The sequence below is a fragment of the Protopterus annectens genome, chromosome 4.part0 (genome assembly GCF_019279795.1).
Source record: "Protopterus annectens isolate FY-2018-M chromosome 4.part0, PAN1.0, whole genome shotgun sequence".
Lineage (NCBI taxonomy): Eukaryota > Metazoa > Chordata > Ceratodontiformes > Protopteridae > Protopterus > Protopterus annectens.
This window is the reverse complement of record NC_056733.1, coordinates 1,461,747,261-1,461,766,265: the sequence shown is the minus strand read 5'-3', so window position 1 is coordinate 1,461,766,265 and position 19,005 is coordinate 1,461,747,261. Positions and strand designations below refer to the sequence as shown.

General features: G+C 41.3%; 1 protein-coding gene across 6 annotated transcripts in view; it reads right to left on the bottom strand.

The window, feature by feature from the left end:
• Positions 1-19,005, bottom strand: part of NSD1 (nuclear receptor binding SET domain protein 1) — a 1,335,896-nt gene that overhangs the window by 887,603 nt on the left and 429,288 nt on the right. For all 6 annotated transcript variants that reach the window (XM_044069301.1, XM_044069302.1, XM_044069304.1 and 3 more), the window contains one exon: positions 14,233-14,527. In XM_044069301.1, coding sequence (XP_043925236.1) covers positions 14,233-14,527 — 295 coding nt within the window. The remainder of the gene's footprint in view (positions 1-14,232; positions 14,528-19,005) is intronic.

The window sequence follows — 19,005 nt, the reverse complement described above, 5'->3', positions numbered from 1 at the left end:
GTTGATGTACCACATGACTGTGGTGTTGTCCGTCCTTATCAACAGTTGACCCTGTTGAAGGAATGGTCTGAATGTCTGGATTGCCAGTTTTACTGCCAGCATTTCCTTTTGATTTATGTGTAGGTGCAGCTGGTCTTGAGTCCATAAGCCTTGTATGCACTTGTCCAGCATGTGCTCCCCCCAACCGAGGTCTGAGGCGTCCGTTGTGATGGTCTGGCTTGGTTGAGTGCTGTGGAAGGGCAGCCCTTTGTTTGATTGACAGGCCTGAGCCCACCATTGGAATTCTTGCTTCAGGCATGTAATTATTGGAATTTGGGTTTCTAGGCTGTGCTTGTGCTGAGACCATAAATTCCTCAGGTACCACTGTAGTTTTCTCATGTGTAGTCTGGCATGTGGAATCAATATTATGCAGGATGCCATGTAACCCAGGGCTTGCAGGACTTTTCTTGCTGTTAGCTGGTTCTGCTTTGTTAATGCCATGAAGTAGAGAGGGAGTTGCTCCTGTTTTTCTACTGTTAGGAATGCCATCTGCTTTGATGTGTCCAGCTCTGCACCCAAAAAGGTTATCCTTTGGGATGGTATCAGCCTTGACTTTTTTATGTTGACTGTGTATCCCAGGGCTTGCAGTAGATGAATGACCCTTTCCAAGTCTTTTGTTAATTTGTTTTTGTTGTCCGCTTGTAACAGGCAGTCGTCCAGGTAAGGGTAAATTTGAATTCCCTGAAGCCTGCAATGAGCAATTACTGATGCCAGGCATTTCGTGAATACTCTGGGCGCAGTAGATAAGCCAAAGGGCAATGCTGAGAATTGATAATGCTCTGATCCTGCAAGAAATCTGAGGTATCTTCTGCAATTTGGTCGTATGGGGACGTGCAGGTATGCCTCCTTGAGATCTAGAGTTACCAGCCAAGACTCCTTGCCCAGCATGGGAAGAAGTTGCTGTAGGGTCAGCATTTTGAATTTTGGTACAATGAGGTACGTGTTTAAAGTGGTCAGGTCGAGAATAGGTCTCCATTGGTTTTCTTTTCTTGGTACCAGGAAGAGTCTGGAGTAAAATCCTTATCCTTGTTCCATAGATGGTACCCTTTCTACAGCTCTCATCCTTAGTAAGTGAGTTATTTGTTCTAGAGCTTCTGTCTTCTGATTTGGAGGTAGGTTTGGCATTCCTCTCTTCCTTGGTAGAGTATGGAAGTGAAACCTGTAACCTTGGTCTATTGTCTGTAAAATCCATTTGTCTCCTGTGATGTAATGCCAGTTTACTGAAAATAAGGCTAGCTTCCCGCCTAAGGGTGCTTCTAGTTGTTCCCTGGTAGGCGGTGCCAGAGCCAAGTCACTGTGATTGTCCTGTGGAAGTGGTGGTGGCTGGATCTGTGGCTGTACCTCGCTGGTTGTTAGCCTGCCACTGACGTCCCCTGTAGGCACCTCTGGATTGACCCCTGCCTCTTGAGCGCCTATTCCTGCCTCTCTGAGCTCTGGAGGTGTCTGGAAAGGACCAATTCTTGGAAGGCCAGTTCCTGCTAAACCTTGGAGGCTGGACGTGCAAGAAATCCTTGACTGTCTGGACAGATTTCGCTTTCTCTTCCACCTTCTTGAGCACCTGTTGTGCAGGGGAGCCAAACAAATTGAGCTTATCCATGGGAGCATCTAGGAGCTTTGATTTGACATGATCTGGTAAGGACTGCTCTTTTAACCATGCATGTCTTCTGATCACTGTACCAGTCATGGCTGATCTAAAGGAAGCCTCCAGTGCATCATAACCGCATTTTAAAGAATGATTACTGACCTGCTGAATGTTATGTACCATCTCCTGAACAGATTTTTTGTCTAATGGTTCATCCGAGGACAGATTTTTAGTTAACTGGTCTAACATAAATTCCTGATACTGAATCATGTGGAATTGACAGTTCAAGGCTCTAGCTGAAAGAGTAGCAGAAGTGTAAACTTTTTTACCCCATCTCTCCAAGGCCCTAGATTCCCTTTCAGAGGGGAGGGGGTTTTTGGCAGAGGTAGCTGCTACAGCCTTGGGTCCCTGGGAGATAGTTTCGGGATCTGCAAGAGGAGCCTTATACAAATGATAATGTGTGTCCGGAACCCTGTAGTACCTATCGGGCTTAGCAGGGGCCGGAGGAAGAGAATCAGGAGCAGTACAAGCATCATTAAATGCATCATCCACAACAGTAAGTACTGGAGGAATGGCTAAAGGCCTATGCTGTGGCAAATGCAGAAAGGTTCTAAGCCTTTTCCTAGAGTCTGTAAAATCCTGGCCCTGCCATTGAAATTGTTCCCTCATAGCATGCAAGGTTTCCCCAAAGGAAAATTCCTCAGGCGGAGAGGCAGAAGGAATGGACTCTTCTGCATCAGAGTCCTCATAAGGAGAAAAAGGGCCCTCTGGAGGGTTTGAATTATCTGATTCATCAGAGGAGTCATCTGTAGAAACTGGCTCAGGGGGCTCTGCTCTAGGCCTCTTCTCTGGAGGTGGGTGAGAGGCCCTGGCTGGGTGAGGTTGGGATCCCCGGATCAAAGAAATGAGATCCTCTGCAAGACTAAGCATTTGTGAACTAGAGCTAGGCCTGTGAGAGGGGGTCTTAGCAGGCACAGTTTTGGTAGATTTTGCTGCTTTAGCCCTGGCAAAGGCCTTAATCGACATGGATGCAGGTGGCCTAGCAGCTCCACGTGCAGGGGTAGAAATATCCAAAGGGATAGTATCAGATAAATCCTGTGAACCTGCAAGAGCGGGTGGGATTTCAGAAGCAGATTCCACCATGCTGGATGAGGCCTCGGTAGGAGGAACGCTTTCGGCCGAAGGAAGAACCGTGGACTCTGTTTCAGCCGAAACCGAGACACTCGCGGTTGGCTTAACCACGGTTTCGGCCGAAACCGCGGACCGCGAGTGTCGGTCCTTTTCCTTGCGCTTTTTAGATATTTGCGACGGCATAATGTAAGCAAAATCGGAGCCGAAAAACTCCTCAGCAAATTCCGACTGACGTCTAAGCGTCCGCCGGTTGAAAGAAGCACAGGCTAGACAAGCTGCTACGTCGTGGTCTGGGCCTAGACAAGGTAAGCAGTAAGAGTGGAAATCTTTATGAGGTATTTGTTTCCCACAAGTTAAACAGTTATTCACTTTTTCTGACATCGGCTGAGGCAAGAAAGAGTCCCCAACGGGGTACTTAGCTTTTTTGAAGTCTTCGGTAGTAGTAATCTCTGGTTCTGACCGACCGGCACTTGCGAACAGCTTCTGCTTCGGGCGCCACGCAGCAAGAAAGACTGAGGAAGATGGCGTCGGCTCATACCTTTATACCCAAATAACTGCAGCTATGACGTCGGGTGAAGTGCGACATCAGCCGAGGCCAGACCCAGACTTTGGAATCCGGCCGACCGAAGGGCTGCCTGACGACAGGACAACCCATTTGTAAGGACTGCAGATGCATCCTTGAAGGACATCATGAGTTCACAGAGCTAAGGGTGAAGGGTAGATGTTTGAGGCCCTGGATTCTCCGGGTGAGGAATCTCTGGTGTTTCCAGCTGCTGCATGTGCTTTGTGAGGTACATGCTGAAAGGGGGATTGTATTCAATTATTGGCCTTATAAGGGAAGAATACAGGGATGTTATGACCACCTTGTCCAGGGATGAGATACTCTTACTAATGAGTTGGGCCATGCAGGAAGCTTTATGTACAATGGAGACAATATAAATTGTTAACGTGTCTGTTCTAAAGACATTTTTAGTTAGATTGTAGCCAGCACAGCTATGGGACACTTCAGATGGCCAAAATCTGGAGTCCCATGCCTGTCCTTGGCATATTAGTGAAGCATCCTTGCCCTGCTTTTTCTCTTCACATGTGCCCTTTCTGTGCCCCCTTGTCAGTCATTCTGTGTAATTTGTTTTCACGGGTAGTAGTGGGCTAACCAGGTAATGCATATGATATATATATATATATATATATATATATATATATAGTCTTCCAATACATCTTCAAATATCAGTAGTAATCTGTTTGCATTTTCTTTCCTCTGCAGGTCTGTCCACCTTCTGACACTGACATGGCTTCATGACCAGAACGACAAGCGAGTGTGTGGGTATATGGCTATTCCTACATTCACTGGACTGCCAGCCATGCCTCTGAAACTGAACACTGGTACAACTTGAGCTTCCCCACATCCAGTGTGAAGGTATACTGGATTGCAAGAAGAGGTATGCATTGGAGCGGACTACTGCAGTTGTTGGAAGAGAAGTGTTCCATCTACCCTGAGCCTGATATTTTTGTGCTGCACATTGGAGGGAATGATGTCATTAGTGAACCACTCGAAAGGCTATGGTTTCAAATCACAGAAGTTTTTGAAGACCTGAAGTCTTGGTGGCCACGTTGTCATTTTGTGTGGTCTGATACAATTCCTCGACAGATATGGAAAACAGCAAACAGTCAACACACAGGGTCAGTGGATCTACAATCTGCCATCACAGCATCACCGCAGAGGATATTCACCTGTTCAGAAGGGATGGCGTTCACCTAACTGAGGAGGGCTTTGCATTGTTCTTGACTGACCTCCACAATGGCGTGAGGAGAGCTATGCAGGATTGTTAACATGCAGTTTGTGAGAAGACTGGAAAACACCCATGACCAAGTAGGACCAGTACAGTAAGTAAAACACTACTATGAAATGTGTTGTGTAAAATATTTTTCTCTGAGTTTGGCAAATAACTGTGGTAAGGAGCCGGTGAGGATGCTGAGAAATAACTGTTTCAGGAGGGTGCTACCACACACGTACAATCTAATATGTCGGTGACCATCCTGCAATACTTCTTTTTTTAGTCTGCTTTTATCAGGCATGTGTAGAGTTTAAATGACAGGGAGGGCTTACTCATACAGAAATTGATCCCTTAGGTCCATTGCTGAATGGACACATGTAAAGAGAAAAGGCATAGGTAAGGCAGACTGCTGACACTGAAGGAGGTTGTGAGACTGCAGTGTTATCGGCTGTCTGAGTGGGTAGTCTGCACAGCTATCAGACAGATGCGATGGCCTTGCCTGCCACTGTCCCATGCCTGTCCTGGGTTCATTAGTGGAGTGGCGGTCCTTACCTTGCTTTTTCTCTTTACATGTACCCATTCAGCAGTATGTTGGCTACACCAAGAATGTGTATAATTATAATCATATGTGTATACATGGTAAAACAACTGCTTCTGAATGCTGTACACATGTACATATATCAGTTTTGTTAGGACTTAGGTTACGGAAATTATGATTTATTTTCATATTTTGGTAAATAACTTTGCAAGGGAGCATCGGAAAGTGCCAAGTAATACCTCATTTTGAAGACAGTATTGCTGGTTCCAACATGGTACAAGAGTTGTGCCTGTATGTTGGACATGTGCAGATATCAAAGTTTGTTTCGGAAATTATGAATTTTTTTTCATATTTTGGTACATAACTTTGCAAGTGAGCATCTGAATGTGCTAAGTAATACCTCATTTTGAAAACAGTATTGATAGTTCTAACATGGTAAAAGAATGGTGCCTGTATGTTGTACTCATATGCAGATATCAAAGTTTGTTTCGGGCTTAGATTATGGAAATTATGATTTTTGTTCATATTTTGGTAAATAGCTTTGCAAGGGAGCATTGTCAGTGTGCCAAGTAATACCTCATTTTGAAGACTGTTACTCCTTACAGCATGGTAAAAACTGTCTGTGCACTGTACACATTTACAGATATCACAGTTTGTTTAGTCTTGTAGGATTATGAAAATTATACATTTCCAATACTTCTCATGAATATGCCCATATCTTTGATGGGAGCATGGTGATCACACAAATGATGCATCATTTTGATGCCGACATTCAGATGCACAACTTCTACACTGATATGTAGGCTCTGTTACAGGTGTTGAGATATTATGCTTTGTTTATCGGTTATGAGAAATAATATATTAATCATATTTCTGTAAATATCCCAAGAAAGGAGCACCACACAGTAATGGTTAAGGTATCATTTTAAAGCTGACATTCATACTAACAAGTTAAATTCAAATTGTATGGGTCTGCATGGTACATTGACCAAGATATTGTGCTTTGCTTTTCCAAAAATGTAAAAGATATGCACAATATCAGCATTCCTTGCCAAATATTTAATGACTTTGATATGCACTATCAACATTTACATTGTTGGAAAGGTCAGTGTCTGCTGAACTTTCGCATTTACATTTTTAGTCTAGCTGTTATAGTTAGAGAGTTATAAAATTTGCTTTCTGTATGGTATTAAAAATGGATTTTCTGAAAATGAGCTCAGGCTACACTGTTGTTCCTATGGTGGAATTAAGCAGGCAGCTTTTTCTGAGCTGCTAAGGAGTGAATGAGTTAAGGCTACAGCTGCAACTACGTATTCAATGATGTGATTCTAGATGTAGGATTTTCAGTTCTCAGGAGTCCAGAGGACCCTTGCTGGCTTCCAAGTCATGGGTGCCACAATACCTGGTTTCTTCCATGATTTCTATGCTGCAACAGGCACCATCTCATCCACAGACGGTACAACTCAGGAAGCTGATGAGAAAGGCCTGAATCTCTCCTGCAGAAATTTATCAGAAGATTGGGTGGGGAGTGACTAACCACACCCACCAACTTTTTTCTACATCATTTACAGACCCTCTCAAATGATGGGGTTGTCCAGGAGAACTGAGGAATCAGCCTTGTCCTCTCCACTGGTAGCTGGTTTGGGACAATCCCAAAAGGAGTCTGTTTTCTCTTACACAAAACATTGTTGGCATGCTCCCTCATTGGGACAAATCTGGAAAGGAAGTAGCAGAGAAGATTCCATCTCAGACACCCCCCTTGCATTTCTGCATGATGTTTTCAGGTATTTGGTCTAGGTGCTGAAAAGAGATGAATGACTCAGACACACACTGAAAATTCCCTTAACTCAAGGCCAGCAGCACAGCAGGCACTAAGGAATGTAAATGCAACAGATAGTAGCGAGTTTAGGACTGGCCTCAAAACAAGAGCTCACACTGAGGACCTGTGCAAAAACCTGGCATCAAGCTCCCTCAAACTAGTACTGGCACTGTATTTGTGCTGAGTGATCAGGTGCCTGCATTGATGCTATTGGTCGAAAGAGCTTGACAGGCAGAAATTCCAACCTTGACATTACCTCTGAGAAAGCAAGTACTGAAGTCAAACCTGAATCACTGACCTTTTGTCTAGGGACCTACTAGGCAAATCAGTGCTGAAGGTAGGGTAGTGACACCAAAGCCAATGGCACAGATGGAGGCACTAATTGGCAGATACTAAGCAGACTCAGTGCACTCCGTGCTGAAAACGGGCTGATGGAGCAATGAGGATGCAAGAACAGATGAAGGGAAGCTAACATTATCCTTGAAAAGCCCTGAACATGAAGGGAATGGGATGACATCCAACCTGAGTCTGTAGAATTGATTTCCAACAAACTTGTATAATCCACATATAAATAAAATCAGCCTGTGGGAAGAAATGCAATGAAAGACCCAACAGAAGGGATACAGAAAAGGAGTGCCTTTGCAAATCCAGCTCTGAAATCGAGAAAGGACTTTCTCTCCTTGCAGGATATATGATGCTTAGCAGCTTGGTCCCCATCTACATGGGTTGCTAACTTTGAGATTCCTTTCTCTACAGATCCCTAAACATTCTCATGAGGAAATTCAGAAGTGGGAAGAGACCTATCAACCAAAACAGACATTTTCTTTTAGAAATTTTACCCTTAGACCTAACACTACAGATGTGATGGCATATCCGGAAGACACTTGGCTATGACAGATGGAAGGGCTAGATCACCCTTCTCTAGGTAACGTCCCCTTTAATGTTAACTTGTTCCATCAATCACTCAGGGAACATTTGTCAAATTTTTGACAAATGTGACAGTACACTGGAAGGTAAAATGCACTTGAACAAGTAAAACATTTTCCTTGTCCATCTTGCTGCAGAATTTAGTGGCATTTTTTTTTTTTAATCCTAGGTTTGAGTATACTACTACACTATCGCTGTAACAATAGTATCATAGATCCAACAGAGCCCAATCAGGAAACAAATAAAAATGCTCTTTTACTTATTCAGAATTAAAATCAATAGTTAAGCGCTTTCATCTACATTTAGTAGACTTCATCAGAACATAAAATGAAGTTTACAATTGATTTAAATAGGTACTTGCAACCAATCAGCAAACAAAATTAATCAATCAAATGACTTATGAAAGTGCACTTGCTAAATAAAACTCATTATTCGATTTAAAAATGTTATAGAATATAATTCATTTAATAGATACAACAAAAACACACCGATTGAATGGGAGAAAATACATACTTGAATTTTATAAAAAGCTCATTATACAACGACCCCCAATTAATATTCAAAAACGTGCAGGCTGATAGGTCAGCTTGCACGTTGTAAATCTGAGTTATAGTAATGGAAAAAGGTCCGGTCGCCCAGACTTTTTCCATTACTATAACTCTTACAGCAACACTGTCTTGCTATGTTAAACGAGTTTAACATAGCGAGACAGCTTTAAAAAAAGTAACAGAGATTCTCCGTTGCTTTTTTTTAAAGCTGTCTCGCTATGTTAAACTCCTTTAACATAGCGAGACAGTTTGTAAAAAGCAACGGAGATCTTGCTTTCTCCGATGCTTTTTTCAAAACTGTCTCACTATGTTAAATGAGTTTAACATAGCGAGACAGCTTTAAAAAAAAGCAAATTCTCTGTTGCTTTGTTTTAAAGCTGTCTCGCTATGTTAAACCCATTTAACATAGCGAAAGTTTGTAAAAAGCAACGGATATCTTGCTTTCTCCCACAGCTCTGATGTACTGCGTAGGCATACGCATGCGCAGTACATCAGAACTGCCGCAGAATACCAGACAGCTGCGGAAGGGCAGCAAGGAGGCATTATGCAATGCCATTATTTAAGAAAAGTAATTATTTTTTTTCTTAAATAATGTCATTGTATAATAGCAATAACCCACTTCTGGGTGTGGGTAATGCTGGATTTACCCACGGTTGGCTTTGTTTGGCCACTCGGGCTTCACCCTCGTGGGTAAATCCAGCATTACCCACACCCAGGTGTGGGTTATTGCTATATTATTCCATTTAAAAAAATATATTATGGAATGTAATTCATTTGAAAGTACAACAAAAACACACCGCATTGAATGGGAGAAAATAGGTACTTAATTTTGTGAGAAAAAAAGAAGGTTAATAGTGACATCAGTGCAATATGTTATAGTGTATTACAATCTCGCTTCAAGCATAGGCTTGATTGTAATACTATCATTGATAGCTGGATATACTGTAGCATTTAACAAAATTTGCCATTTTATCTCCCCACCCCCCCACCCCTCCAGTAGGGTCCTGATACTCCCTCCCCTGGGGTTAACCTTAACCTGTTCTAAAATGGCAAATTTTACTGTGTCACAATTAGGGCTTGCTGCATGATGACGGAAAAGTGCATTATTTGTGTCATTCTTCCTGATACTGTAATAATAATCATAGATCTGATTTCTAAGACATCTGTCGGTCTTCCCAACATAATAATAAAGGTGTTCAAGAAAAGTTAGGGAACCAACTGCGTTTTGTGTACAAGACTAGTATTAATTTAAAAGGTTTATTTGAAGTTGGTAAGGCTAGAAACAACACTTCAGGAATTCAGGAGGGCACGAAAGTGTGGACAGTGCAATCAATGTTTTGCCATAATGGAAGTGAATACATTAGTGCTGGGTGATGTTAGCAGTACATTTGCTAGGTTTAAAACTATTGATTTTAATTCTGTACTAAATAAAAGAGCACTTTTATTCAGTTCCTGATTGGGCTCTGTTGGATCTATGATACTATTGTTACAGCGATAGTTTTTTTCGTTACATATTTCTGGAGTTATTTCGCTGTATCGTACTTGTTTTTACGTGGTGACGGTGTATCATGGATTCTCTTGACGAAATACTTTTGCCGATAAGGAAGGACGAATTCAACAAGTTGCAGTCTGAAATGGCTACTTTGAAAGGTGAACTGTTGAGGCTCATTGACTTGATGAGCCAGCCAGAATGACAGATTGTGGACCAGCTGGGTACGGTGACGTCAGGCCAGTTCAGTTTCCACTTCATGTTCTATACCCAACGGGCAAGGAAATAGAGGTATTTGTGAGTCTGGACTTTAACTATGGTGTCGCAGATGTCGTTGGAGCAAATAGCTCTCCTGTCGATAATACAAGTGCAGGAAACAATATGGAGGTTGTTTACATTCTGTCAGGGGCCAAACCAAAATGGACTGTACCAAAGACTACTTATAGTGTTATTAATAATACGCAACCCAAAGGTACTGCGTTTGACTCTACTGACAAAAGTACAAAAAAGTACAATGTTACTGGTAACAAAACACATGTACTAGAAACTTTTTTTGAAACTAAATTTGATTTTGTTACTAATGTCAACAATATGAGAAAAACTGTTAACACAGGTGAAGTTTCTGCACCTGACAGGACATTAAAAGAGCTCATATCAGACTATGGGAAAACGTTGGGTGCTATTAAAGGACTGCAAATGGACAACGTACATTTAAAAAGATGTCTTGAGTTGAAAGTAGACCCCATGGGGCTACGTTTTTTCAAACGCCAGATGAGAATTGATTTGGATGAATAAAAAATATCTGAATGTAATTTTATGTTTGATTCGTTTGGTTATACTTTTATGGAATTTTTAATTAAATGTAATAATGAAAAATTAAGTAAATTGCTTACTGGTGTGGAAAGGCTTAATGACAGTATAACACACGATTTATTCTTTAGTAAATGGGAGAGTTTTTACAACAAACTATGATTGGGTGGACAAACAGCACAAAACAATTTGATAGGAAGTGTAATAAACTCAAGACGGACATGGAACAATAGGACAAGAAACAGGCATATAGTTGGGACAAGGAAAGGAAAGTAGGGGAACCATATCAAGCTAACCAGTTAGGTAATTACAAACATAGGGAGAATTACAAGTATAGGTGAAACAATTATTGGAGGAACCCAGAAAAATGATTTTTTAGATGGGAGAAACCAAAACTGGCAAGGGGGGAACAGGGATGAGGATACGAAACAAGAATGACAAAGCAGGGGAGGTCAACAACAGAACACAGTAGATCTGAATGTAGTTGAACATTAGATTATTCAGCACAATGAAGTCAAGTCCTGTTACAGAGATTTTAATATTTTCAACTCCACTGATTTTAAGTTGAAGAAAAAACATTTTTTACTGGTTTGCATGAGGGATGAAATTTGTCCCTAACACTAATTTTGATTTAGTGGACAGTGTAGTGGAATTTAAGTTATTCTTACGGAAACTTAACCTTGGTCTATTTTCTCAGGAGAATGGAGTGAAGGTTGTAAATATTGATTTCAAGAAGAAACGTACATACATACCCCCTATGAATAATACAGTGGCAGCTTATGAAAATGTGGTTATAGACCAGATGTATAAGTATTACAAGACCAGTAGGAAAACTGAACTCAAATTTAATATGAGTAAGGAAGAACATTTGGCCTTAAAGGAAATTTGTGGAAGTAAGAACGTACGCATTATGAAACCAGACAAGGGGGGGGGGGATTGTATTATATGATTGCAATGATTATATTAACAAAATTCATGATATATTGCACAATTCAGGGAATTATGAAATTTTATCTTTGAATGAGGTGAACATAGGGCACCATCGTATAGACATGTTTCTCGAGGAATTTTTTCTTAACAGTAGAACTGATATCAATTTGCACAATTATTTGAAAGTTACTTTCCCTGTTTTGGCAACAATAATAGGTATCCTCAAGGTACACACAGATATTAGGGACCCCCCCCATTCCATCCGATAATTTCAGGGAGCAAATCAAAGACTTTTCCCTATGGCAAGGTGATTGATTAGGTTGTTTAAAACCCATATACAGTAAAGTCCATCATATTGTCATCGATTCTTGGGTCGTCTTAAACATGATGTGGAATGGTAAATTAATTTTTCTAACCACTGATGTTGTTGACCTTTTTTCGAGTATACCCAAGGAGGACCCCCCCCCCCCCATTCCATCCGATAATTTCAGGGAGCAAATCAAAGACTTTTCCCTATGGCAAGGTGATTGATTAGGTTTTTAAAACCCATATACAGTAAAGTCCCTCATATTGTCATCCATTCTTGGGTCGTCTTAAACATGATGTGGAATGATAAATTAATTTTTCTAACCATTGATGTTGTTGACCTTTTTTCGAGTATACCCAAGGAGGACCCTCCCCCTCATTCCATCCGATAATTTCAGGGAGCAAATCAAAGACTTTTCCCTATGGCAAGGTGATTGATTAGGTTTTTAAAACCCATATACAGTAAAGTCCTTCATATTGTCATCCATTCTTGGGTCGTCTTAAACATGATGTGGAATGATAAATTAATTTTTCTAACCATTGATGATGATGACCTTTTTTCGAGTATACCCAAGGAGGAGGGCATGATCAGATTTGGCAATGATATTCAGAAATACTCACAGTTTGCCTGGGAGAAAGTGGCTCTTATATTGGACTTTATGGACATAGTCTTAAATTATAATTTTATTTATTTTGAAGGTGAGCATTGCAGGCAAATGAGAGGAGTAGCTATGGGGGCATCTTGTGCCCCCATTTATGCCAATCGGATGCTACTTAACTGGGAGGAAGAACACATCTTGAATCATGTACTATTCAAACATGTCAGCTGCTATGTGCGTATTTTGGATGATATTTTTATATTATGGAATGACACTATGGAAAATATTGAAATTTTTAGGCATGACATTAATGCAGTAAGTGACTGCTTCAAATTTACATATAGTGCCAGTAGAACAGGCATTTCATATTTGGACACATACATTAGTAATGCATCTGAGGGTTTCAATTCTAGGATATATAGGAAGGAGTCTTTTAGCAATTCATATCTTGAATTCTCTAGAACATATGAGTCAGAAACGGAGTATACTTAAAGGCGAATGTATTCGAGCTGCTCGTATGACTTCAAATTATTTGGAGATGGTTAAAGAGATGGAAACAATTGGGGAACTGTTCAGAAATCGAGGCTACCCCAATAAATTAATAGTGGATACTTGGCAAGTATGTACAGCAGGAGTGGGGTAACAAGTACAAACCCCTTTTAGGAGTTGGTATTGGACAAGATTAAAGAAGCACGAGCATGTTTTACAGTTAAAGATGATTCTAGTAACAACAGTTATAGTAGAGCTTGTATTTTAAAATATGGTCCCCACATAGGCGAGGTACAGAGAATTACTGGAAATAATTGCACTGATGTCACTATTAACATTCTTTTTTTCTCAGTACCTATTTTCTCCCATTCAATATGGCTTCATTTTAAGTTCTGATGAACTACTAGATGTAGATGAAAGTGCTTAACTATTGATTTTAATTCTGTATTAAATAAAAGAGCATTTTTATTCGGTTCCTGATTGGGCTCTGTTGGATCTATGATACTATTGTTACAGCGATAGCTTCGTTCGTTACACATTTCTGGAATTATTTCACTGTACTGTACTTGTTTTTACGCTACTACACACTCTAATAGCAGCTGCAGAAATGACAAAAACACAAGTAATAAGCAGTCAAACCCTAAAACAAATTCCACCATCTAGAAATTCTGACGCAATTATTAAAAAGAATATCCACAGAAGCAGCAAAATAAATGCTGAAGTAATAATCATGTTAACATACTCATGACTAGTAACAGGGAACTTCAAAATATGGACAGGCCACAGTAAGCTACAATTCAAAAATAATTAGGAATTTTCCACCAACTCAGAAGAAAACGATAGAAGGGTAAAACTTCAGACTCAGTGATTACCCTAATAAATACAAAAGAAGCCTGGGGGCGTTTGAAATCTGATGTAAATATAACAAGCAATAAACAAGAGCTGGAGAGTGAAGGCAGGGTGCACAACATTGGTAAAAGGGAGCAATTGAATCCTGGGGAAGTTCAGACGTGTTCCAAGCAGAACAGTTAGTGATTCAGCCTTAGTAGTAAGGAGGTTGGGCTAGACCATGGCATATTCAAATACACAAGAAAAACATCAACGCACAAAACACTTTGAACTTTAAACTACTAAAGAGTGGCTTGACAGATTCACAGTTTTACTAATCTAAACTTGCTAAAACAATTTCGAAAACAGAACACAGGGTTATTTGGGGAATAAAGACTATACGTGACAAGACTGCTTCTTACCTCCAAAGTTTGTAAGACGTTCGTCCACTGATGTAGGGGTGGAAGGTTCCTTGGATGGTGATAAAGGTACAGAGGATTGGGCAGTGACTGGTGGAGAATCTTCCAAAGGCATATCTGGCAATGTGGAAAAATGGTCTGAATCTTCGGGTGACAAAACAGGTGAATCCTGGGAAGCAGCTTGTTGACTCGAGGTATCCAATGCATCAGAATCCTGGTCCACACTGGCAACACTGTCAAGCTTTTTTTGTGATGACACATCTGTAGCCTTATGTTCATGCTTGGTAGAATGGTCCATCTACATTAAGACAGCATAAACACCAGTGATTCTGCCTGCCAAGACTTCTATTTACTCTTTTATACGGTTCTTGGGACAGCTGCTCCAATCATATTGCTCTGTTGTTAACGTTTTGGGTTCCAGTATACAAGTCTTATTAAGCTATATCAAATAAGCTCACTATGTTCTGTCATCTGGTCCCCAAAGAAACTCAGCCAGGCTTTTACTTTGCACAGCCTGTTTACCCAGTCAAGAGGGAAGAAATGTTAGGCCCTGACACTAATTTACATACCTATCTTATACATCAAAAGATAAAAGCATTAATGCAATACTGACCCATCCATTTTTATTTTAAGTATACTTTTTAATGTACTCCCATAGGAAGCCCCTAAGGGAACAGTACTGAAGCATGACTGCCTTACCTTACTAATGTCTTGTTCAGCATTCAGTCCTCTATGTTCATCTCCATCAGCTCACATTTTTTTGCACTAACCAAAAGCACACAAACCTGTTAATCATCAAGTCTGCAATGTTAAGCAACAAATACTGCAATGTGTGGGACATCAGAAACAAACATTGTGCTGGAGACAGTTAGCTGACCTACTTGTTAAATTCTAAATGGAGAAGCTTCAATTTGTGCGCTTGACTTGTTGACTTTCTCCTCTACAATCACTGTTCTCCACAGTGACCCACTAATGGTAACATTTTTATTTGCACACTGTCGGGGACAGTTAGTTGTGTCTCTCTCTCCTCCTAACATGTCTGTGACTGTAGAGTTGTGTGTCTGTGATAACTATAGGGTGGAATCCATGCATAGGGGGTTGAAGGGGCTTGCCTGCATTTTCTTTTCACTCTGATTGAAGCTTCAACATTTAATTTTTCCTTCCTGTTGAAACTTCCAATGAGCTGCAGCTCAGTGAGACAGTACAACTGTATTGAGTGACACTGAACAGTAAAACAAGACTCCCACCCACTTAGCTTGAAACAGACTGCTGCTGGTAGCTGTAGATAATCATCTAGATTTGTATATGGAAGGCTGAAAATGCCCCGCCTACATCTGCTGATCATATATACATACATATCTATATTTAGATTTGGTGGCTACAGCTGATTTAAAGTCCCCGACATTTCCTTTTACTATTACATCCCAGGACCACCACTCACTCGGAGGAAATCATGGGTATAACCCCACCTCACTGGTTGGGTCCTGCCCTCTGGATGAGAGGGCTTCTTGGCCTTAAAGGCTTGCAAACTCAGTGACAGTAAAGAGAAGCACTATCACCACAGCCAATGATACTGTAGCCAGCTGGTGTTTTCTGTAAGCCCCACCTTCTTCTATATTGAGTTAACACCATCTTGGTGTGTGTACAATAGTGCTGTGATGTTACCACCACCAGAACCACATACATGGTGATGTGCTTTTCATGCTGCCTAACGACAAAACACACTGCTAAAGAAACTCGCATGGCTCCATTATCAACTACTGGATGCAATTTAGTCTTCTGTAGTATGACTTGAGCAGATTTGGGACTATTAAAATGTTTCTAATACAGGCTCACCAAAAAGGTAAATGTTGCAAAAATGTTGACTACTTTAACAAGCTGAAGTACATCTGCATAGATAACTACATGTTTGAGCAGATCAGTGTTGCACTACTGAGAGTTCTTGAGACTTGCCATGCAGAAGCATGTGTCTGGCTTGAATACCAGAGTCTTTCACCATCCCCCAGCTGGCGAACATCCCTTGGCATTTGATGTTACGATGTCAGTGGTAAAAAGAAACATCAGCCTGCGACATAGTCAGGCCTTTCTTACCCAGGGAACCACAGTCCGAGTTTTTTCATGCAGAGCACATCCTACACTGACCCTACAGACAACTGACAGCCCCGATCTAGGGCAGCAGTGGGTTGGGGGGCAATGACTAGCTAGGACACCCACCCAACCTCAGGGCAGATGGGTAGGAAGGAGGGAGGGAAATGGTACTGCAACACTGATCTACTCTATCTATATGTATGGTTAAGTTATCTATGCAACTCTACTTGTTCTTCATAGTCAGTGTTACAGTACTGAGCCTTGGTAAGATTCACAAAGCTTTTTTATTTACTTCATATAATATATATATATATATATATATATATATATATATATATATATATATATATATATGAAAAGTTGGGAAGAGTTCTTGCCCTGCAGTATGGCAAAAAACGAAACCAGCTCTAACCCTTTGATATGGCAACAGAATGGTAGTATTTGGTGAGGGTGTGTAGAGAGGACTAAGCGGCTGCTTCTAGGATGGCCTGAGTAGGAGCTCCTTTCAAAAATGTATCGGTGGCTTCTGCTGTTGAGTGGGCTCTGACACTGCCAAAGATCTGTTTGCCATGCTGAGACTAACAAAAGGAAAACAATTAGCAATTAAATTCAAAATATTCTGTTTCACCACAGGTTTTCCCCATTTACCTTCTGCAAAGGTCACCAACTGCTGGTCAGCTGTCATCATAAGGGGTTACTAGGCTATTGGCCCTAGGGCCTTTATAAGCCTAGCCATGTTATATCATTGTTCCCTTACTAAGTTGTATGGTCTATATTAGCAGAGCGAGTCTATGATCAGCACCGACTACCCTTATCCAAGAGGGACACAGGTGACATCCCAGAGTACATTTATGGTCTCCCATCCAGTTATCTAAGTTGTGCTTAGATACGGTCATTGAGGAGCTCTGTTTTACATGACTTTGGAGTTTGTTCCAGAGCAATGGCAATCTCTGGGAGACATATCAGTCTCACCAGCATGTCCTGTTAAATGTCACAGGCTACGTTAAGATCCCTAGAACGAGTGAATCTTGCTCCATTTGACTTGCAGATGTGCAGCATTTCCTTTAGGGCAGGATCCAAGGCTGCTCTGTAGGCCAGGCACAAGACACCTTTCAGCAGCCTATAAGATACAGACTATGGTGAGTGCCCTTAGTCTGTCCATGTAGATCAAGTGTTGCAGGCCCTGAATTTTCCTGGTGAGAAACCTCTGTGGTTTCTCCAGCTGCTGCAGGTGTCTGCTGAGGTACATACAGAAGTGTGTGTCTTACTCTATTAGTATCTGATGAGGGATGAGTACAGGGGAGTTATAATATCTTAGCTCGGATGGGATGCCCTTACTTATGAGATGTGCAACATAAACTTCCTTACCATTGTGGATACATGGTGCTCAAAGTTAAGCTTGCTATCAACCTGTGTTCCCAAATCTCTCACCACAGGGTTTTAGCTAAGGGTGGTACTGTTAACACTGTAATTTGCAAGGACTTCCCTTTTACCGAAAGGGATGAGAACACATTTTCTGTGTTCAGTTTAAGCCCATGGCTTTAGCACCAATCATTTGTCTGTGTAAGCCCTTTTTGTAGTATGTCATCATCATTGGGGGACTCTATGACTGCATCGAGTTTGCAGTCATCGGTGAACTTGGTAAGGTACAGGCTATTTTCACTTGGACTTCTGAGAAACTGATTCCAAACAGTAGGGGACCCAGCACAAATCCTTGTGGTACACCACTGGTAACGAATCTGCTGTGCTTGCGTTCACATATGCCTCCCAGTCAATGGAAGGGTAGTTGAAATCACTGATGACCAAGGTGTTTGGCTGTACAGCGAGTGTCGCAAGTAGGTACAGGTAGGCAGAGTGTTTGTCGTAGTTCATGGTGGGGGGGACCTACAGCTAACAATGATATGGAAGGGGGGTATTTTACCTACAATTAAGTTGGACTTGGAGTAGCTCTACGGAGTTGCACTGTTTGACCAGTCTTGAGGTGTATTTGTTTTTAATGAAGATGAAGATGGATACCCCTCCACCTTTGGTTCTTTCACACTCGTTTTGAGGTCTGAATGTTTGGAAAGCATTGTAGCCTTACATGGCCAGGGTGCTCTCTGTGGCCTTGAATCACATCTCTGCGATTGCACAGACATTGGCATCTTCCAAGGTAAGGAATGCTTCCAGTGAGTGCAGTTTCCTATTTATTTTCCTAACATTAAGCAGCATAACCTTGAGTTTGACTCTAGTGGATTTTTTTACATCTGTAAGTTTGCTGTAATGACTATCTAAGAAAGGCACTATGAGGAAGGAAAGTACTTTTGCCAGTAACCGAAAGCCAACAGGTGACAGGTGAAGACTATCTCTGGAACAAATCCTTGTGGTACACCACTGGTAACTAATCTGCTGTGCTTGCGTTCACATATGCCTCCCAGTCAATGGAAGGATAGTTGAAACCACTGATGACCAAGGTGTTTGGCTGTACAGCGAGTGTCTCAAGTAGGTCCAGGTAGGCAGAGTGTTTCTCGTAGTTCATGGTGGGGGGGACCTACAGCTAACAATGATATGGAAGGGGGGTATTTTACCTACAATTAAGTTGGACTTGGAGTAGCTCTACGGTTTGACCAGTCTTGAGGTGTATTTGTCTTTAATGAAGATGAAGATGGATACCCCTCCACCTTTGGTTCTTTCACACTCATTTTGAGG